The 18,666-nt window shown below is 34.2% G+C and overlaps 1 protein-coding gene across 11 annotated transcripts in view; it reads right to left on the minus strand.

Moving 5' to 3' along the window:
• Positions 1–3,613: 3,613 nt before the first annotated feature.
• Positions 3,614–18,666, minus strand: part of CCDC141 (coiled-coil domain containing 141) — a 49,009-nt gene continuing 33,956 nt past the window's right edge. Inside the window, exons 21-30 of one of the 11 annotated variants that reach the window (XM_015868375.2) lie at positions 18,416–18,525; positions 16,835–16,927; positions 16,135–16,218; positions 13,361–13,511; positions 12,625–12,820; positions 10,544–10,716; positions 5,322–5,476; positions 5,095–5,224; positions 4,840–5,005; positions 3,614–3,884 (exon numbers count right to left, since the gene is read on the minus strand). In XM_015868375.2, the coding sequence (XP_015723861.2) occupies positions 3,752–3,884; positions 4,840–5,005; positions 5,095–5,224; positions 5,322–5,476; positions 10,544–10,716; positions 12,625–12,820; positions 13,361–13,511; positions 16,135–16,218; positions 16,835–16,927; positions 18,416–18,525 (1,391 nt within the window). In that variant the 3' untranslated portion in view covers positions 3,614–3,751. Of the gene's footprint in view, positions 3,885–4,052; positions 5,006–5,094; positions 5,225–5,321; positions 5,477–8,837; positions 9,656–10,543; positions 10,717–12,624; positions 13,512–16,134; positions 16,219–16,834; positions 16,928–18,415; positions 18,526–18,666 lie in introns of those variants that run through there. The other 10 variants (XM_015868372.3, XM_032445885.2, XR_014948051.1 and 7 more) reach the window with 10 other exon arrangements.

An 18,666-nucleotide genomic window follows, 5' to 3' on the forward strand; every position in this document is an offset into this window, starting at 1 on the left:
TGGCATGCAGCAGCAGCAACTGCAACAGAAACTGAAACCACCTTCTACACTGGTACCATCTAAACTCCCCACAGAGTTTGAAAGTCAGAGCACTATGCCTCATATTTGACTTTCTGGTGCAAATAGATGTCAGATAACCTAATCTCTCCATGTAAGACTTAGTATGATAACAAATGCATTCATTAGTAGAGAGGACAAGCTGGCTACAAAATGTCTGAAGGAATCTGTGTAAAGGGTATCTCACTTCTGATTCTAAACAGAAGCTCACTAAAATAGCAGATGGTAATTTTATCCTGCAGTTGAACACCCAAATATTCAGTGAAAAATCAGCTCAGAAAAAGAACACTGACTGACAACTACCAGTTTTATAATGAAAACAGCCTTCTTTCTGGAGATAAAAAGAGAGACTATTTATAAAATTGTGATAATTTCAAGTGAAAGAGCTATGAAAACTGTCAGTTTTAAAGATCATAAGGCCAGAAGTTCAATTTTTGCAATTTCAATCAAGTCAATAATTGATAATAGATATTTAAATAAAAACCAAAACAATGTGATGCATTCAAACACATAAATCAAATATTTTCTATTTCTAAAACAAACTCCTTTCCATTTTTCTCAAAAATTTTTACACTTGCTTTTGATCAACACTAAAGCTATCTGCATCCTAATAAAAGTTTGTACTTTTGTAACATTTTTTTTATTGCTGGTGGATCCAGAAATGAAGAAAACAGTGAAATATTTCTCCCATGCTCCCAAGAAAATATGAATAATTTATATTACATGATTTAAAAAACAACAACAACTTGGCCCAGCCAAGTGTGATTTCTGTATGTTCAGTGTCATATCTACAATACCTCTATAATATAAAGGGGAAAAATTGTCTTAATGTTGCACAGCAAAGACATTGATGGTAAGAAAATAGCAATATTTCTTTTCTTGTAGATGAGGGAAAAGCCAGATAGAGATATTTTTTCACACAGAGAAATGAGGATTATTGATAAATTTCAGCAGTTAGCTACTATGTTAAGTATAAACTATATTGCCAATGTTACTGCAGAACAGGCGTTACACTATGGGCCAAAAATACATTTGAGGAATAGCAAAAAATCTTCAACATTTTTGAAGATTATTGTTATAAATTGAAGTCAATAATGCTACTCACTTGACAAATGGAACAATTATTTGGATAGGCTTGCATGAAGACACAGCGAAAGTCACAGCTGTAACAGCCACAATTAAAAAACAATATCATTCTTTTTAGAATACTGAAAGCTTCCGACTGCTGCTTAGACAAGTTTACACTGCAAATTTTTTGAGTTGGAAATTCCTAGTTTTTTTTCTTTTTCCCTTTTTTTCCCCCCTCTAAATAATTTCTAATTTCTATTTTCTTCATTATTTCTTAAACAGCAATGTTAATAGCAGTTACAACCATTGCATCCTCATATTTGTCTAAGCAGAAAATATACAGTTGTTCCTTTAGATTTAGTTTTTCCCAAGTTTTCCTTCCATTGTATTACATATACATAATTACATATATAGAGCAAAGAAGGAATAATAATAAAAAAAACCACCTAACTTCACCCCATAGAATACACAGTCTTCTCAACAAGACCTATGAACTCGAGTAAAAAACATACATGCTAATTATCCCATTTCTTTTCACAAGATATTAATTAAAACTATAATACTGGGGACAAAGGATAACTAGCATGGAGGCAGTTCTCAGAATTTGATACATATATCTTATGAAATTTCTCATAGTTTTTAGCAAATTCCTGAGCATCAAGGATTTATAAGAAGCAAAGGAAAAAAAACTTAGCAAACTTACCTTGCTTCATAACTGATACATTCCTGGGGATCATTTCAGAGTAACTGTGCTCCTTGCTGGCAAAATAAGGTTGCCAGGCTTTTCTTTTTGTTTAGAATCAAAACCTTTAACATGTACTCTGTTTTCTTTTTTTCAAAACATCTGATACGTACTCTGTCACTCCTCTCACTGAGACTACAATAACAAACAATATTTTCTGTGAAATCTCTGAATAAGGACGTGTGTAATGGTGTAATACCATAAAAATGTAATTGCATGAAATTCACTTAGTGTTTGACATTTGTCTGTTTCATTAAAAATAAAAAATCCATGAGAGAGACAGTGTAAAGAAAAAGAGAGCAGACTTTGGTCCTCAGGTGCTATATTTATGTGCACATTTACATGGTCTTGTGACTCTTTCATGGGCAGGATGCCACAGACTTTTCGGTGAAGTCAAGCAAGTGATTTGTGTGATCAGGTGAAGACATATGTGATACTTTTTTTCATCTTGTTTCCTCTCTAGGCTTAGATTTCTTTCCAAAATGAAGCACAAGTTTCTACCAGCCAAACTGGATTTTGTTGGAAACTTGTTAAATGCTTTGGTGTTACACCTGCATCAGCTGCAGATTTCCTTCCCTGTTTTGCACAAATGACATCTACTTAGATGAAGTACTTTATCTTTATCTCTACTTTTTATTTTTATTTTTATCTCTACTTTTATCTTTAAATCTTATTTATGTTTTTATGCTGTGCTTCTTGAACCTTGTTCCCTTTGTTAAGTGCGAGTGCATTGCTGTGGTATACAAATCCAGTGTAGGACTGATAAAAGTTTATAAAAAGAATGACAAACTGTTTCACAACAGGCAGTTGGAGGAATCATACACTCACTTGTATCATACAACCAGAAGTCTGAGTAGCATAAATCATTTGCAAGCTAGGACTTTGATAATCTGAGTCAGAAAATGAATAGCAGATATAGTCCTAAATCTAACTAGTTATTCTGTTATTGCACCAAATAGCCAGACAAAAGGTGTTTTTCCCAAGCAATTTTTCCAATCCTGCAAGTGGATGGCATTCCAAGTGTCCTCATTCTTTGCAATGAGCTTTGCAATGAGCTGAAAAAAACACCTGGAAGCAAAACTTTCACCTTGCTAATGATTGCCCCACAGTCCAAAAGACTCGTTTTCTCTTCAGGTTTTCTCCACACAATGAACAGATGCTGCAGGTTATGAGTAATTTTACTACTGGGAAATCTCTGGTTAAAGCAAGTTTGAAACTAGTTCCACTCTTCTAGACTACAGTGGCACTCATCAGCTTGAAATGGACTGCTTTATCACAGTTATCCAGTCCTGAAAACAGAAGCCATATAGCTAAAGACTCTTCCATTATACTGCTTTAAAGAGAATGCCTGGTCCCTGAAAACATTTGCCCTACAAAGCAAACATTAGACAAAGACCGTAACACTTAGTTACCATTTCTTTTGATGCACAAGTCCCCTGGAAATGCGTCAAAGCATTTTCTTAGGAATAAGGTAATGAACACAGTATTTAATATGCAGGTTTATAAAAAATATATGGAAGCCATATTTGTGTCTGAATTCTCCATGCAAGCTAGAGGGAAGGGCTGGTGCTATTGACTGTAATACTACAAAATGGTTGGTGCTGATAAGTCTGAAAGGACATCTGAAATTTATAAGGGCTCAATTCTCTGTTTTCCTATCTTTTCTTTCTTTTTTTTTTTTTTTCCTTTTTTCTCTGATTGATTTGTCTAACAAACCAGGAAAAAAACATACAGAACACTGCTTAATAACTGCTGCACACTTTTGAGTTTTATTAATAATGATTTACAGAGATATCTAATATAAATTTCAAACTAGATACACATCAAATAGCACTTACTCATTTTCTTATCACACACAGACACAACAAACACGATGAACATTAATCAGGTGCAGTCCACCTTCTGATCCTTGGCAGCAGGCTGAAGTAAACCAGGAAGATGCTCCAGACTGAAGCTAACTTTTGGTTGTCTCACAAGCTCAAGATACACTCCTTGAAGCCAGAATTTCTCTTTAAACCTTTTATTTAAAAATAGATAACTTAAATAACAGATAACATTTTATATTGTCTATATTTTAAACCATGTCAGCAACATTCCCTTTCATAAACCGCATTGTAGTTGTTGACATAGATTCTTCGTCTTAAGATGATAAAAAATTAGAGATCAAATACAGAATGACTCCATACAGAATATAAATTATCCTTTATTTTACTAATGACAACAAATAATCAGAGTGTACTTATGGTATAAGAAACAGAAGAGAATAATGGAAATAGAAAAATCTTCCTTTACAGTCTCCATGCTTTAATCATGCTGAATATGCTGAATTCTACAACAGCACCAAGTAAAATTAATGCAATTTTATATTTGATTTCACTGCTTTGAAATACTTGTCATCTCACAGTGATACAGAGATACAAAAAACAAAATAAAACTTCTAAGTCAATGCTTAATCAGCTGATTTTTCTGGAAAATTAAATCAATGACTAATAAAAACATTCAATAGTGTTGTGCAAATGTTAAAAAGAAAGCTCATTATGACAAATACTTTTATCCCTCAAGAAGAAAATACCAATATGCTAAAAATCATTATCTTCTTAGGTTGTGTCAAGAACTCACTGCATAACCAGTGGAAAAATATTTGAACTTCCAGAACAGTTTGTACATTTGAGTTGGTCATGTGTAAGTTAATACAGAAATTAAGATACCTAGATTAAAGCAAAAACAAAACAACTACTGAACTAAATACCTGTTCCACATGAATTTAATTTTCTATTGTATTATAAAGTCTTTAACAAAATTTAATACCTTTGGGTACCTTCTTATGCAAAATCATAAAAGCACATTACATACTTTACATTATGCAAAAGTTCAAATGACCAAAAAAAGTGTTATACGAGGTCTTTTTAAATTGAGGTTACCACAAATATTTGAGTATTAGAAGATGTAGCACAGAGTAAGGTGCAGGTTACCTTACTGGGAGATGCATAAGTACTGGCCTTTGGCTTCTCACAAAACACATGTCCTGGGCTCGTACAAGTTCAGCTGTGGCGACATTCCCTTTTTCTGAGAAGAATCCATTTTCACATTCTGATCTAGCCTGAGTTATAGCAGAAATTTCTGGTTTTTTATTTCTCTCTGAAATGAGACATACACATATTGGAAATGAAGCTTTCATTTAATACAGCAACATGCCTTAAAGCATACAGTTCGCCAAGTTGAATCACCTATCACTGTTACTATAGCAGAACAGTGTGCCTTTCCAACTTCATTGCTGGCAACACAGATATATTTCCCAGTATCAGCAAGGGCTACATTTCTTTTTAAGAGGTAGTAGTTATCTCCTAATTTCTCAGTCTGTAAAACAATAAAATGCACATAGGAGATTATTAGGAGCATAAAGCAAAATATATTATCTTTCTCTGAGAAATGTTTCAAGAACATAGAAACATACAGTGAAGTCCCCAGCTACCACTTGGATATCATCCTTGGTCCAGCAGACATGTGGTTTGGGTTTTCCACGTACAGTGCAATGCAGGATTAAATCTTCTCCTTCTTGAAGAGTTTTGTGTCCAAATTTTTGTATGAAATTTGGCTGTTTTCCTTGTACTAAAAAAAAAAAAAAAAAAAAGATGCATTGTATTTTAAATGGCAACACTAAAGCAGATGAAGAAATACTCGTTTTCATAATTAGAATATTTTCAATGTTGCATGGCAAAGAAAGCCTTCATTGATACCCAGAGCTCAGGATAATGCTCACAAGACAGGAACAAGCAGATTTCATTTATGTATACGACATAAATTTTGCTGAAACACATGAAGATTAGACATCCATTAATTTCATGCGTCAACATAGTGATTTTAGTTCCATGTTAACATCAAGGAATCATATTTGTAGTACAGGTATTAGATAACTATGTGTGGATTGCTGCACTTCAGTTTAGAGCAGAAAAATATTCCACATAAATTTAAAGGAGCAAAGTTAAGATAGTTAATTCTTGTATTTAGTGTACTACTGTATATCACATCCTTTCTTCTCTTCCTTTACACTATTTTGAAAAAAAAGTAACATCTCACAAAAGCCCCCAGAATCTGAATCAAGAATATAATGACTCATTTGAATATTTTTGCAAAATATCAATGAAGGGAATTAAACACTTTCCCTCCCTTGTATTAATAAACGTATTACTTAGGTAAGCTGCTTCACATTATTTCCATATGGTAGGACTGAGGCCACAACAGAGCAGAAGCATGTAAGTTTCATTCTCATACTCTTGCTAACCTAAAGTCTGTATTAACCAGTGCCAGCCAGTTCCATTTGCAGCTGTTGAAAGCTGGTATGCACAAGCTGCCACCATAATTTCATTGCACACACCTTGCAGATTTTGGAATCTGCAGTCTTACTTCAACAGGAGAATCAACCAATCTCAAAAAAAAATAAAAAATAATCAGATCTGAATGGAAGCATGACAACAATCAATCAGATACTCTCTTGATTTTGACTATCTTGATTTTGGATCAGCAACTCAGCAGAACATAAAAACTACAATGACAGATTTCTAGGGAGCAAAGGGAAAATTATATGCAGAGAAAACTTTTAAGTGGCCTACAGATTCTCTGGGAAACATGCTATAGAACTCAACAGCACAAAAATCTGATGTAGAATGATGTGATTGTACTCTGACAGCAACTTTCAAAAAGGAACATGATAGTACATCATCATTGCTTTTCCCTTCATATGATTAATTGTCAGAATCACAGAATCATTAAGGTTGGAAAAGACCTCAGAGATCATCTAGCCCAACCGTCAGCCCATCACCACCATGCTCTCTAAACCATGCCCCTCAGTAAGCTAAGAAAAAGCTAAGATGACTTATCTATTAAACATGATTACTGTGCTAGACATTACACAAACAATAAAGAGTAGCAGGAAGACTCTTTTTCCTGCATCAAGAAAATAAATATTTCAGGTAGTCAAGGCTACTGAAAACCCACTCTGATGGCTTCAGGTAAGAAGTATATTTACTCATTCTATTCAATTAACAATATCAAATTTTATATGTTTGTTGGAAACAGTACAATACTACTGTAAACTGGGGAACCAACAAGCATGAAAAGAAAAAATCAGTGGTGTAGTACAATGCAAAAAATGCACATGAATAGAATATCTGGATTTGACTTCATCACAGAGGTTTTACCATCCCAGTCACTCTCACACACAGGTGCTACAATATCAAGCCAAATTGTTTTCAGCAGCTGTTTCTGATTACTAAAACTCAGAACAATCTTAGTCTATTTATGCTGGGCATAAATTTTTACATCTCTGAATGTCTTGAAATGCAATATTATCAAGTTTCTCAGCTTTCCCCTAACTAAATATTCTATAAAAAATTAACCTAGTCTGAGTTTCAGACGGTGCAGCTTAGAGACTTCAGAGTCTCTAAACTGAGACCATACCTTATTGTTTGGAGACTTTTGGAAGGAATTTCATTAGGGAACGTCTTTGGGTCTGATAATCTCAGCTGATCTGAATATCCTTATCCAGAATTCCACTGTCCTTGAATATCATCATATGTACTCATTAAAGAAAACGTGCCTTGTAATTTTTAGAGATATATCTCCTCTGAGTCACAAAAGAAACAAGCACACACAGTATACTAGCTTACCCTGGCAAAATCTCGAGAGAAAGGTCCATAAATAGGCATACCTTACCAGACATTTGAGAGGAAGCCACCTTCTCCACTGCAGCTCCATCCACATCTGATCCAAATACAACCAGAGAAATGCCTCAGCCTCCCTTTGCCTACTAACTCATACGAGGCCCACAGTCAGGCTTCTCTTGAAAAATGAAAAGAATTAGCTCCATCCCCTTTAAATATATACAAGTTGTGTATAAATTTCATACACTTCCACTTTGAGTCAAACAATCTTCTTTAACTCTTTCTTAATAAGCTTCCGTATATAAAGAAGGAAGTGAGGTTAGCAATGTGCTTAATTAGAGTATATATGTTGCAAGGCTAAAGAGATATCTAAGTCTGCTTTTGAAGAGAGGAATCACAAAGATATTCATATTCCGGCATCTTGGTATAATTATAGGATCAAAACTGTGACTGTGATTAGAAGAGCTCAGTACTGTAAAATAAGAAGGCATCAAAACCAGAACAAAAAACAGCCATATGTACTTTGTGTTTCTACCAAACATTTAAAAAAAGGAGGAAATAAAGTATGTGCTACATGAAATATAAGGAAAAAAAGGAAAAAGCTCTAGCTTTGAAATTATTGCAGAAATAGTACGAATATGTCCAAGAAAAGGTAATACATTACAAAACTACATCACTATCACTCTTTATTTAAGAGAAACTGAACAGAAAAAGAATTTTCCCACAAAATCTTTTGGGGAATACATTTTCATTAAATCAGCAGCTTCATTAAATCAAGAGTGACTGCAAAGTAAACCCAGTCCATCAACACAGCAGTACTAGGTATTAATTATACCTTTGTTTACAAAATAAAGCAATAAAAACCAAAAGTAGTCAGTATCCTACTGTGCAATTGGTACCTCTAATCTCTCTCTTCTTAAATATCATTTCTTACCAGCTATTAAAAATTGTGGCTTCAAACTCATTTTAAAATATATAGTTTTAATACCTGATTTAAGTTAGATGCAAGAATATATTCACTTTAAGATACATGAAAATCACATTTATCATGAGGATCCGCTGAAATCTGGACTGCATAACTTGTCAGCTATAGCAAGGATTTATGGTTCACATTGGAAAAAGAGTGCTAACCTCACCAACTGTGTTTCACTACCATTCTTCCCTTGACAATTTTGTGTGCAGAAGGCAGGTTCCCTGCAGTCATGTTTTACATAGAATTAACTAAAGATGTCCTTGTCCAGCCAACAAAATTGAGCATGGGTCTTGTTCCAACACTACATCATCAAAAAGACAAAACAATTGTATTGGTTTTAAAAGATTTTTTTTCTACAAAGGGTGAAGAGATGAGGAGTAGGGCAAAAACACTGGTATACAAGATGAGAAATATGAAGCATGGGACATACTCGAGTTTTACAGTAAAAGATAATTGTTCATTGGCAACCAGAGCATAGGATTGCAGCAGTTTGGATAAAATCTTTCTCTGACATGTCTCTTAAACTACTCCACTACTAGAGGAAAGATGGAAGCCTTTCTTGCTATGTTTGGAACTGCCTAACTTCAACTCCAATAATAGGTAATATCTATAGTTTGTAATATGAACAAATCTCACTTGGGTGAAAGTGATTTAAAAAACCCACAAAATAATCTGAATGGTCTATAAAGTTAGAAAAGCAGAAAACAAATCAAAACAATATAAACAAGTACTTTTAATTTATGAATAATAAAAGCTTCTGGTAGAATGACAGCTCTAGGTAAAAGCAGAGGACTGAAGGCCAGCCATCACTTAAGATTTTTTGAAACAGAAAATGAACATTATAAATAAGATAAGACTGTCAAGCAGTGGCAGCACTTCAGCATAAAAATAGATACCTATCTTAGAATAAATAGAGGAGGCATTTTGGTTTTCTTCTCAACACAATACTTACTAATGTAATGGTTATGCAATTCAGCTTGCCCATACAGGTTCTTTGCTAAGTAACATCCATGGCTGTTTTTGTTATCATTTAATTATTATACGTAGACAAATTTCTGTTTTATATTTACCACTTACTAAAGGATAATTTTGTTTGACTGATCTTTTTGTGTGTGAGCATGCTCCTGAGTATCTCCCCATCTTGATTGATTCTTTCTGAAATAGATGCATTAAAACTTTTTAAAAGCTCAATTCATAAAATAATATATTTCTTGTCCTATACTAATGCTTTAGATAATTGCCAGAAATATTTAGACTTGTACTTTTATAAGACAACAGAAAACTACCACAAGCATCTGCCTTAGAAGAAGGGTGTGTTGGAAGTTGTCAGGTCCTGTTACGTAAAAGATTTGCATGTTTGATCTGGTATGGACTAAGTGTTAAGTACACAAATTCAGACAATTCTATGCCAAATTTCTGTAGTGCAGATTATCACTCTACTGTAACTTTCATCTGCTGAGACAAATTAAAATCTGACAGATGACAGTGCAGTTGTGACTATTACCATTTTATACTACAAATCTTTATCCTATAAATGAAAAGAAAAAAAAAAATGAGAAAATGTCATTGGAAAAAGCACATTTTATGTTTAAAATCAATTTCAGCACCCTCCTCCCTCCCCACCATAGACAACGTGTTAATACAAGCACTGTGTGTATTGAGACAAGTAGTGCCTATAAAACTGTTTTCAGCACTTCATATTGCCAACGTATTTAAAATGCAAAAAGGGACCTCTGATTCTAGAAAATTGTTGTAACTTTTGTCTTTTTTAATCTCAGCTTCATTAAGATAAAGGAAAACAAGCACATAACACAGGCATTAAGAAACAAGCAATATATGAAATGTTACATAAAAGTAGTTTGGTACAGGTTGTGAAAGAATCAGTGTAGTAAAATAAATTTGATTTTGTCTTAGCATGTGAGAACTAAGTCCAGTGCATCCAGTACCATACTCATTTTGTGAATAGCCAGTACATTAGTGATATGCTAATATAGATGACACACAGCGTTATCCAGTCTATTCTTGCAATAAGTGGCCTGTTACCTTGCACGTGGAGAATGGCACTTGATGATATAGTGCCACTAGAATTTTTAGCCCGAGCAACATAGAGGCCAGCATCGTTATCACACACCTCCTGAATGAATAAAGTATGCTTTGTCTCCTTTTGGGAAAGCTTTAAGTGCTCATCAGCAGTCACTTTCTGGCCTTTCTTGTACCTGAAGCAGAGAGTCAATTTTCAAGTCAGATTACGTCTTTGTATGCCAAGCAGAGCTTTCCAAATTCAGATAGCTTTATAGCACAAAATTAGCAGCAAGAAAGTTTGCAGCCCTGCTTTCAGTCCTCATCTTTAAAGTTATATCATATAACTTTTATATATATATATATATATATATATATATATGAATATGAATTGTTCACATTGCTGCATAAGATTTTCAAGCCTCTAGAAAATGTGGCTTTGAAAATGGTTTTGCATCGACAAGTAACCCAGTTATCTTATTGCAGAATTCAGGAGTGTAGCACAAAGGCCTTTACTCCTAATTTTGCTAGTAAAGTTAATCCTCATTCAATCTGGGAGAAACAGGATCTTAAGATGCACAAGCAATATAGAAATTTCCAAACATCTGTGTTCAGTAGAAAGAACAGGCAAGGACCAGTTTCTCCACCCCAGCCTACTTAAAATTTTGAAGTTCATATCATCAGGCAGGATAGAACAGTCATAATATTCTAAAACTTCAGAGTATGTCACCATGTATTAGTTTTGCCTACAGATACATGTTTTGAAAGTGAGAGAAAATTCTGGCTCATTTTTAGTTGGTGGCAAGTCAGCATAACATAAGCCAAACACAGATGTGATTTTCAAAGGGTATATCCAACAAAATGTCTACACTGGTACAAAATACATTCTTTCACTGTTACCATACTCAGTTTTTATCTATAAGCATATCACATGCCTATTTTATTAATTTTCTCATTTGCTTTCTGTGGAATGCTATTCTTTAAAAGATCAGATATCAACCACAAATGCACTTATGAACTAAATTAATATTTTCTTGTGATAAAATGAAATTCAAGGTATGGGTTTTACCAGCACTACTCCTCAAAGTGTACAATGATTAGATTTAGAGCAAAACTTTCTTGATACCAATAGAGAGTATACCACCAAGACTGTTGAATACAATATTTTTCTCAGTGCCATAGAAGAAAATTCAGGGTTTTTTTAAGAGCTTACAGTTTGCCTAATTAAAATGCACCGTCTTCGGTACAACATATATGTTTTACACGTGTACTTTTAGAAACATTTTCAAGTTAAGATCACTAAGAAGCATATATTATTTTAAGGCATTAAAAGAAAGACCTCTATGATGAATGCCTAGGTCAGAGGAATGGCAAATGAGGTAAAATTTCATGAAAAATAGGGCAGAAAACACAGGACTAATACTGAAATCTTGAAATCCTGTCCCCTTGTTTAACCAGTATCTACTTTTGCATGGAACTTCTAAAATGTCATATTGAAAGATACAATGGAGTATAAAGAAATTTGATTAGACACAGAAGTTCAGAGAGAGAGCCAGAGGGACAGTGCAAGAATACAGTATATAACAAATGCTCAGCATAGACAGTTTTTGTTTGTTTTTCACATGAAACCAATCTCCAATTTTGAACAACACCTTCATATGTTTATAAATGTATTTGTCTCTGTGTATGCTTAGTGACAATGTAAATATTTGAGTCCATCTGTCTATATACTGTGGCAAGTTCCCTGAAAAAGATGCAGCTTTACTTACAGTAAATCAAGAGTGAGCATTTATTTTAAGACATTACTGAACAAATGGAATGTTGAAATACAGAATATAAAAAGTACTTGACAAATCTGCTTAAAGAACGTTGAATATGCTTCCAGTTGTTTGATGTTCTCATTATACTTAAAACTAAGTACAGAGAGATTATTTAAAGGTAGGTTAATTGTCAAATAATTATGTAAGCAGGAACCATGCAGAAGTGTGGAGTGGAATGAACACAAGCTATTTAGTCTAGTCTATAGATTAATGAATAAGGCTATAAGTGGTTCAAGGTGCCTCACTAATATGTATATTTACTTTTTCTCATTGTAAGCTACCCACCATGTCAGTGTAGGCTCTGGAATTCCTGTTACTTCTACTTCCAAAGTTACTGGAGAACCATCCATGACGGTTACGTTAGACAGAAGCTGGGAGAAGTTAGGTGCCTGCCCAATTAGGCAGGCCACGCTGTTCTTTTCTGATGTACTTCTAATCTCTTCTCGGGTGACCATCTGCCTCTGAGAGCTTCTGGTGGCGTCTGATTGAAACATGAAACCTAAGAATGCATCAGGCAAAGCATGCAGCCTGTCCTGGGTTTTAGTACAGTTATTCAAGTCATGCAATTGTTCTTGCATTTCTGCCATGCTTTTATGAATTTCAAGGTGTTGCAAATGTGTTTTGCGCACTTCACTCATTGTGCTATATGCTGGTTTGGCATTTATTGTGCAAGAAGCAGTGCTACCTTCAGATACTGCTCGAAAACTACAAGCCAGAGGAGAATCTGCTCTGACTTTTGGATCAGAATATGTTGAAGAGATACAAAACTTCTCAAGCTGAGCTGATGGGCTTTCCATTCTAGTACTTGTAGCATCAGCATAAGTAGAATTTGTTAAGAGATCAGATGATTCCATCAATCTTTTATCAATAGAGGTTTTCTGCATTTGCAAGCTGTATGAACTGGCATGCAGGCTAGGAGAACTACAATAGTGTTGCTCTTCTTGCTCAGTTTCAGAATGTAAGAGATTGGATTCTGGTGTCTCAGAAAGCGGTGGCAAAGATATATCATCAGGTGATATACACTCATATTCATCTCCGGAGGGTATTTCTTCTGCCAGGAATTCAGTCTGTAAACTATCCTCTTTGGCTGAAGATGACAGCTCTGTATCCTGTGAAACAAGATCCTCACCAGCTGGGCAGATAATTGGAATATCAGCCAATGTATTCCTCTCCTTAAATTAGGATGGGACAGAAGAGAATGGAAAGAGAGGAAAAAGAGAGAGAGAATGGGTTATCGTTTGAACCATCGCCTTTTCATACAGAAGCTAGCAACAATATTTGAAATATTTCTTTTAATTAAGCTTAATTAATGCATACTAAGAAGAAGAGGAAATATGTGGAGAAGAACAACCATCACAAAAGCTTGCTGCAGCTAACAGGAATTTCAAACTGGACAAGCTACCAGATATAATTAGTTCAAGCACTTGTTATATTAGGAACAATAAGAAAAAGTACCTCTTCTGTAAACAAGTGGTAACTTGTGGGCTTCCTGTAGGAGGTTTTTATAAGACCATTTGTAATTGGTAGGTGGGTGTATGTGTGAAAGGAGGTGGCATAATGACATTTATAAGGGAAACAGTTACATAATAGAAGTAGATTAATAGCCAAGTTACTGGACTTATTATTTGAGAGTCACCTTTCCTGCTGAAGAGTTAAATCAATATCCTCAAGCGCATTGCACTTTATTTTGTGCCAGTTGTTTCAAGATCTTGTCCAAATGTCAACAGAAAATGTTGCTGTTGTGTTTTTTTATTTCCTTCAACCCACAATGCAAAAAAACTCTCATCTTAATTAAAAAAAGAATTAGATGGTACACATGGGCAGCATTCACTGCACTTTTACCTAAAACTTTCAAAGCACTTGAAAGATGAAGCTTGTGTATTAAAGGTTTTCCACAAATATCTGGTAAGATCCAACCCTCAAATTGTCTTCCAATATGAATATGTAATAGGTATAAAAACAATCAAAACTGAATTTCCAAACTAGTGGAAAGCATAAATTTTTAACCTTTGCAATTGCTCAGAACAAAACCTTGATTTACTTCTTAACTTGTCATGTATTCAAATCTATTGAGGATCTAACCAATAGCCAGCTACTTCTAGAAAATACTACTTTTTAAGGATTAATTTAAATATCCTCATACAGTTCATTTTTCTCGACTTTGCAAAATCAACTGTCACCCAGCTCTTATCACATTATCATCACTGTTCTAAATGACCATGTCATTTTTACACACAACAAGGATTGCAAGTCTTTGTTAAATTACTTTCTGCTAGATACCTAGGCAGAAAAGTTAGGCTATTAGGCTTGAATTCCATCAGCATATTTAATAAAGCAAATCTGATTAAATATTAAGGTTAAATATTAAATCAAATGTGTCTTGAGAATATTAAACACTGAACAGTTATATCAAAAAAATAAGAAACATGGACCAAATTTTCCAAATAGCAGAGGCTGGCTGAATGATTTTAATGGTTTATATCGATTCTGTTCAAGAGCTTACACACATGTACACATCTGGGAGATTTCTAGGGGAAAACCACAACAAAGGAATCTTCCAGTAACTAATCTAGGATCCTAGCGCAGAACTGTGCTACCAGTCTTCATGACCATCAAAACTCAGGGGTCATGGAAGAGAAGAGTTACTCCAGGCATTGCTTAAAAATGACCCTAGAGAAACCACTGATGTGCTGGTGAAAAAAAATTGAGGATGAGCTGTGAGCAAACTGTCAGCAGCATGAGGGCTTTTGCCATCATCTGCCACCTGTAAGCAAATAAATATGAAAAGCACCAATTTTTAGAGGATTATATTAATTATTAAAGCATATTAACACTGCAAAAATAAATTGCAGTAGCACAGACAAAATTATATGCTGCTGGCTCTCTGGATGTGAGGTTGGATGTAGGCCAACACTTTCCCAGAAGGGACGGAAATTTAAGACAGAAAAGACCTAGTAAGAATGAACCTGCTTAAGTGAAGGATGGAGTGATGAAAAGGGTGGAGGTATCATAATTGCCATACTTCACATCTCCCATTGGCAGCTGAGGCACAGTCTGACAAGGACTGGTAGGGCTGTGGCCTAGCAAAATAGAAAATAAGGCTATAGCTTTCTGCCAGGTGAGGTGATCTTCCAGATGGGTTTTTTGTTTGTTTGTTTGATTTTGTTTAGTTTGGGGTGTTTTTTGTTTTTGTTGTTTTTTGTTTGGTTGGTTTGGTTTGTTTGTTTTTTAATTCTAAGTAAAATCCCGGGCTCTAATTCAATGGTAAAAGCCCTATTGACTTTGAATAGAGCTGACAAAGTAAATTAAGCTAAGTTTTGGTTCATCAGCAGGGAAGAAGACATTCTACATAGAACTAAAGGGAATTCAGCTAAATTTCTACAGAACACAATTTAATGCCTTGTAGCATTGGTTTACATTACCATCTTAAAAACTTTTGTGCTCTAAATTATCCTGTCTTTGTAAAGACTTAAGTATGCTACCATCAATTCCTATGTAACCTTAAATTTTGATACATTAAATTACTGACATTCACAAACCAGTACCCCAAGGCTTCAAAATGTTCATCAAGTTAGAAGAATTAATCTCTAAAAAAAAAAAATTAAACCTTTTTTTTATTGCCTGCATTTCTAAAACTGCATTTACTCATCGACAATTTTAATACCTCTTTTATTCATTTATCATATACCAAAAATCAAGTGTCTATGGTCTAGGATTTTTTATTACAAACCTAAATGTATACCTAACCTTCACATATTTTACTTCTGTGCATTATCTTCAACATGTTATTGATACCTGTTTGGTGTTGGTAGGAGACAGGATATTGTTTTTCTTCTCAGTAACGTATTTTGAATTTATAAGCAATATATCTGACCTCACCTGAAAAAATAAACATGAAAAATCATTTGAAAATTCACATTAAAGATGAACATTTGCCTTTCTGATGAAGATTTGTGATTTAGCAAAGCATCAAAACTTCCACCATTACTTTGTTCAAATTCTGAGCTATGTAGCTTCACTCATAGTATTTGAATTATTAATAATATGCTTTCATTTCTTGTATTTAGAGGTTTAATTAATTTTGGAGTTTTAAGAAATACTAAGAACAGTCTCCTTTATGACTTCTTATATTACTTAAGTCTTATTATAAAGGAGTCCAGAATATGTTCTCCCTCAAGACAGCAGAAATGGTCACATAGAAGATGTCTGTGTTATGAACACAGCATCAATAGTACTTAAAGAAAAAAACTGGTTAAAAAAGAATGAAAATAAGAGTTTTGAAAAGGGAAAATGGTTCTTTGTGGAGGATGTTGAGGAGATATGCAGACAGGCAAAAAGTCTGAAAAAGAAAATTGAGTAGGGAAGAAAGTGCGGGTTGCACTGAGTATATATATAAAAAAAAGATAAATTAAGTTATCAAGACTACACTGACAAAGTTCATCATAAGGGAGGCTTAATGAGGTTCTAGTCAAAGCAAAACAGAAATGAGGCCAACCTGGTGCTTTTCTTCATTTGCTTTGTCCTCACTTGCTTCTTGACTATTTCCTTCTTTTTGAACAGTAACAAGCTCTCCAGCAAACTCATCTTTCTGCCACACGAAAAGATTAAGTTCATACACAACAGAAGACTAATTAGTAGTTTCACACTGACTCAAGCTCTATGCAATGGTGTAGTTTTTCATTCAAGATTATTTCAGAGGCAGGATAAGTATCAGTCACTGAAGGCTGCTGAAAGTGCTTGATCAAGAATCTGAGGAATATTAACCAGTTTGTACAGGGCATAAGGAATGAAAAATGAACAATACACAATATGATGCATTTTCTTTTGAATTGTCGCTGTTTAAAAAATAGAAGTAAACTGAATTCCTACTCTTGGCATTGCATACTCATAGTGCCTATTTGTTTAGATAATTTGCTAAATTATTTATCTTTCATGAGATTCAAATGTTGCAAATATACAATCTAAACATTAGTTTTGAAATGTCAGACTACGTGCTTATTATTAAAAAATAACATCTGTCATTTGAAAAAGAATACAGAACTACTCTCTATTGCAGAAAATTTCCTTGTGATAACACTCAGTTTGAGTAATAAGTCTTTTTTCTTTTAGTAATATCTAAGAGCTGTCTAAATGAAAGATAAAGTCCTGTCAGAGCAGAATCTGGAGCTACTGATATACACACATTACTGTTTAGGTACATGTGGACTGAGAGGAGAATCTTGAAAAAATAGTTTATGTATATATTGAAGTTTCTTCATGCTAGCAGTGAAAGGCAAAGCCTTCTTTCCATTTAAAGACTTTTGGAACTCAATTGTATTTTGGCATCTCTTACTGCCTCTAGGCATATTCATGGTTAGTCTGAGTGTTTAACAGTTTCTATACTGCAGGAAATAACGGAAAAATTCCAACAGCATAAAGTGAAACAGCATTCAACATCAACAGGATATTTGAGCATCTTTTGTATTCCAGCTTCACAGCTGGAAAAAAAAAAATGCTCCATCAGGTATCGCTGCAGTTGCTTGAAGCATTACTTTGGGGGTGAGGTAGGATGGAGTAGTCTGTAATATAGATGCAATTATTTATCCCTTCATCAACTACCTACTGTAATTATGCAGCTAGATATTCTTCAAGAAGTTTATAGGAATACAAAACTAAGATATTTGTTGTCATCCTCAATGTTTTTAAGCCAGACTTTTTAATTTTGAATGACTTTGGTTTTAACACAGTTTGTGTTTTAGTGTGATTTTTCCTATTATGAATTGGCACTCTTTAAACTTGGCATTTATCTGTATGTCAGATCTGAGGAAAGCATGACATTCTTCCCTAAGATTTACTTGATAGCCAGAAGAAAAAGAAGTCCAGAGGAAAAACAAGCAAAATCAATAGCAACAACAGAAACAGGGTGAATATCTAGTGCACAAAGAAGTGGCATTTAACTGCTTTTTTATGACTGCTGTTCATGGAAAAAAACCTGTTTCATTATTCCATTGATGATCTTCTGATATAAGTACCAATTCAGACACTAAATCCAATATTCACATGATTACAATATATTCCCAAGGTAAAAGAAAAATACCTGAATCTCCCTAAATTCGCTCAGCGATCTACACAATTCATCAACAGAATTAAGGATTTCTTTGTACTTTGACACAGCTTTTTCAACATACTTAGTTCCTTCTTCAAAACCTGAAATGGGAAAAAAACATAAAGCTGCCTTATATGAAAAAGAAAACAAATGAGGAAAAAAAGTACAACCCTTCTCCCCCCCCAAAACAAGCCATAATGCCTCAGAGAAATGTATAATAATGAATATACTTTATAACCTAA

The sequence above is a fragment of the Coturnix japonica genome, chromosome 7 (genome assembly GCF_054131305.1).
Source record: "Coturnix japonica strain WE chromosome 7, WE-NBRP24, whole genome shotgun sequence".
In the NCBI taxonomy this organism is placed as follows: Eukaryota; Metazoa; Chordata; class Aves; order Galliformes; family Phasianidae; genus Coturnix; species Coturnix japonica.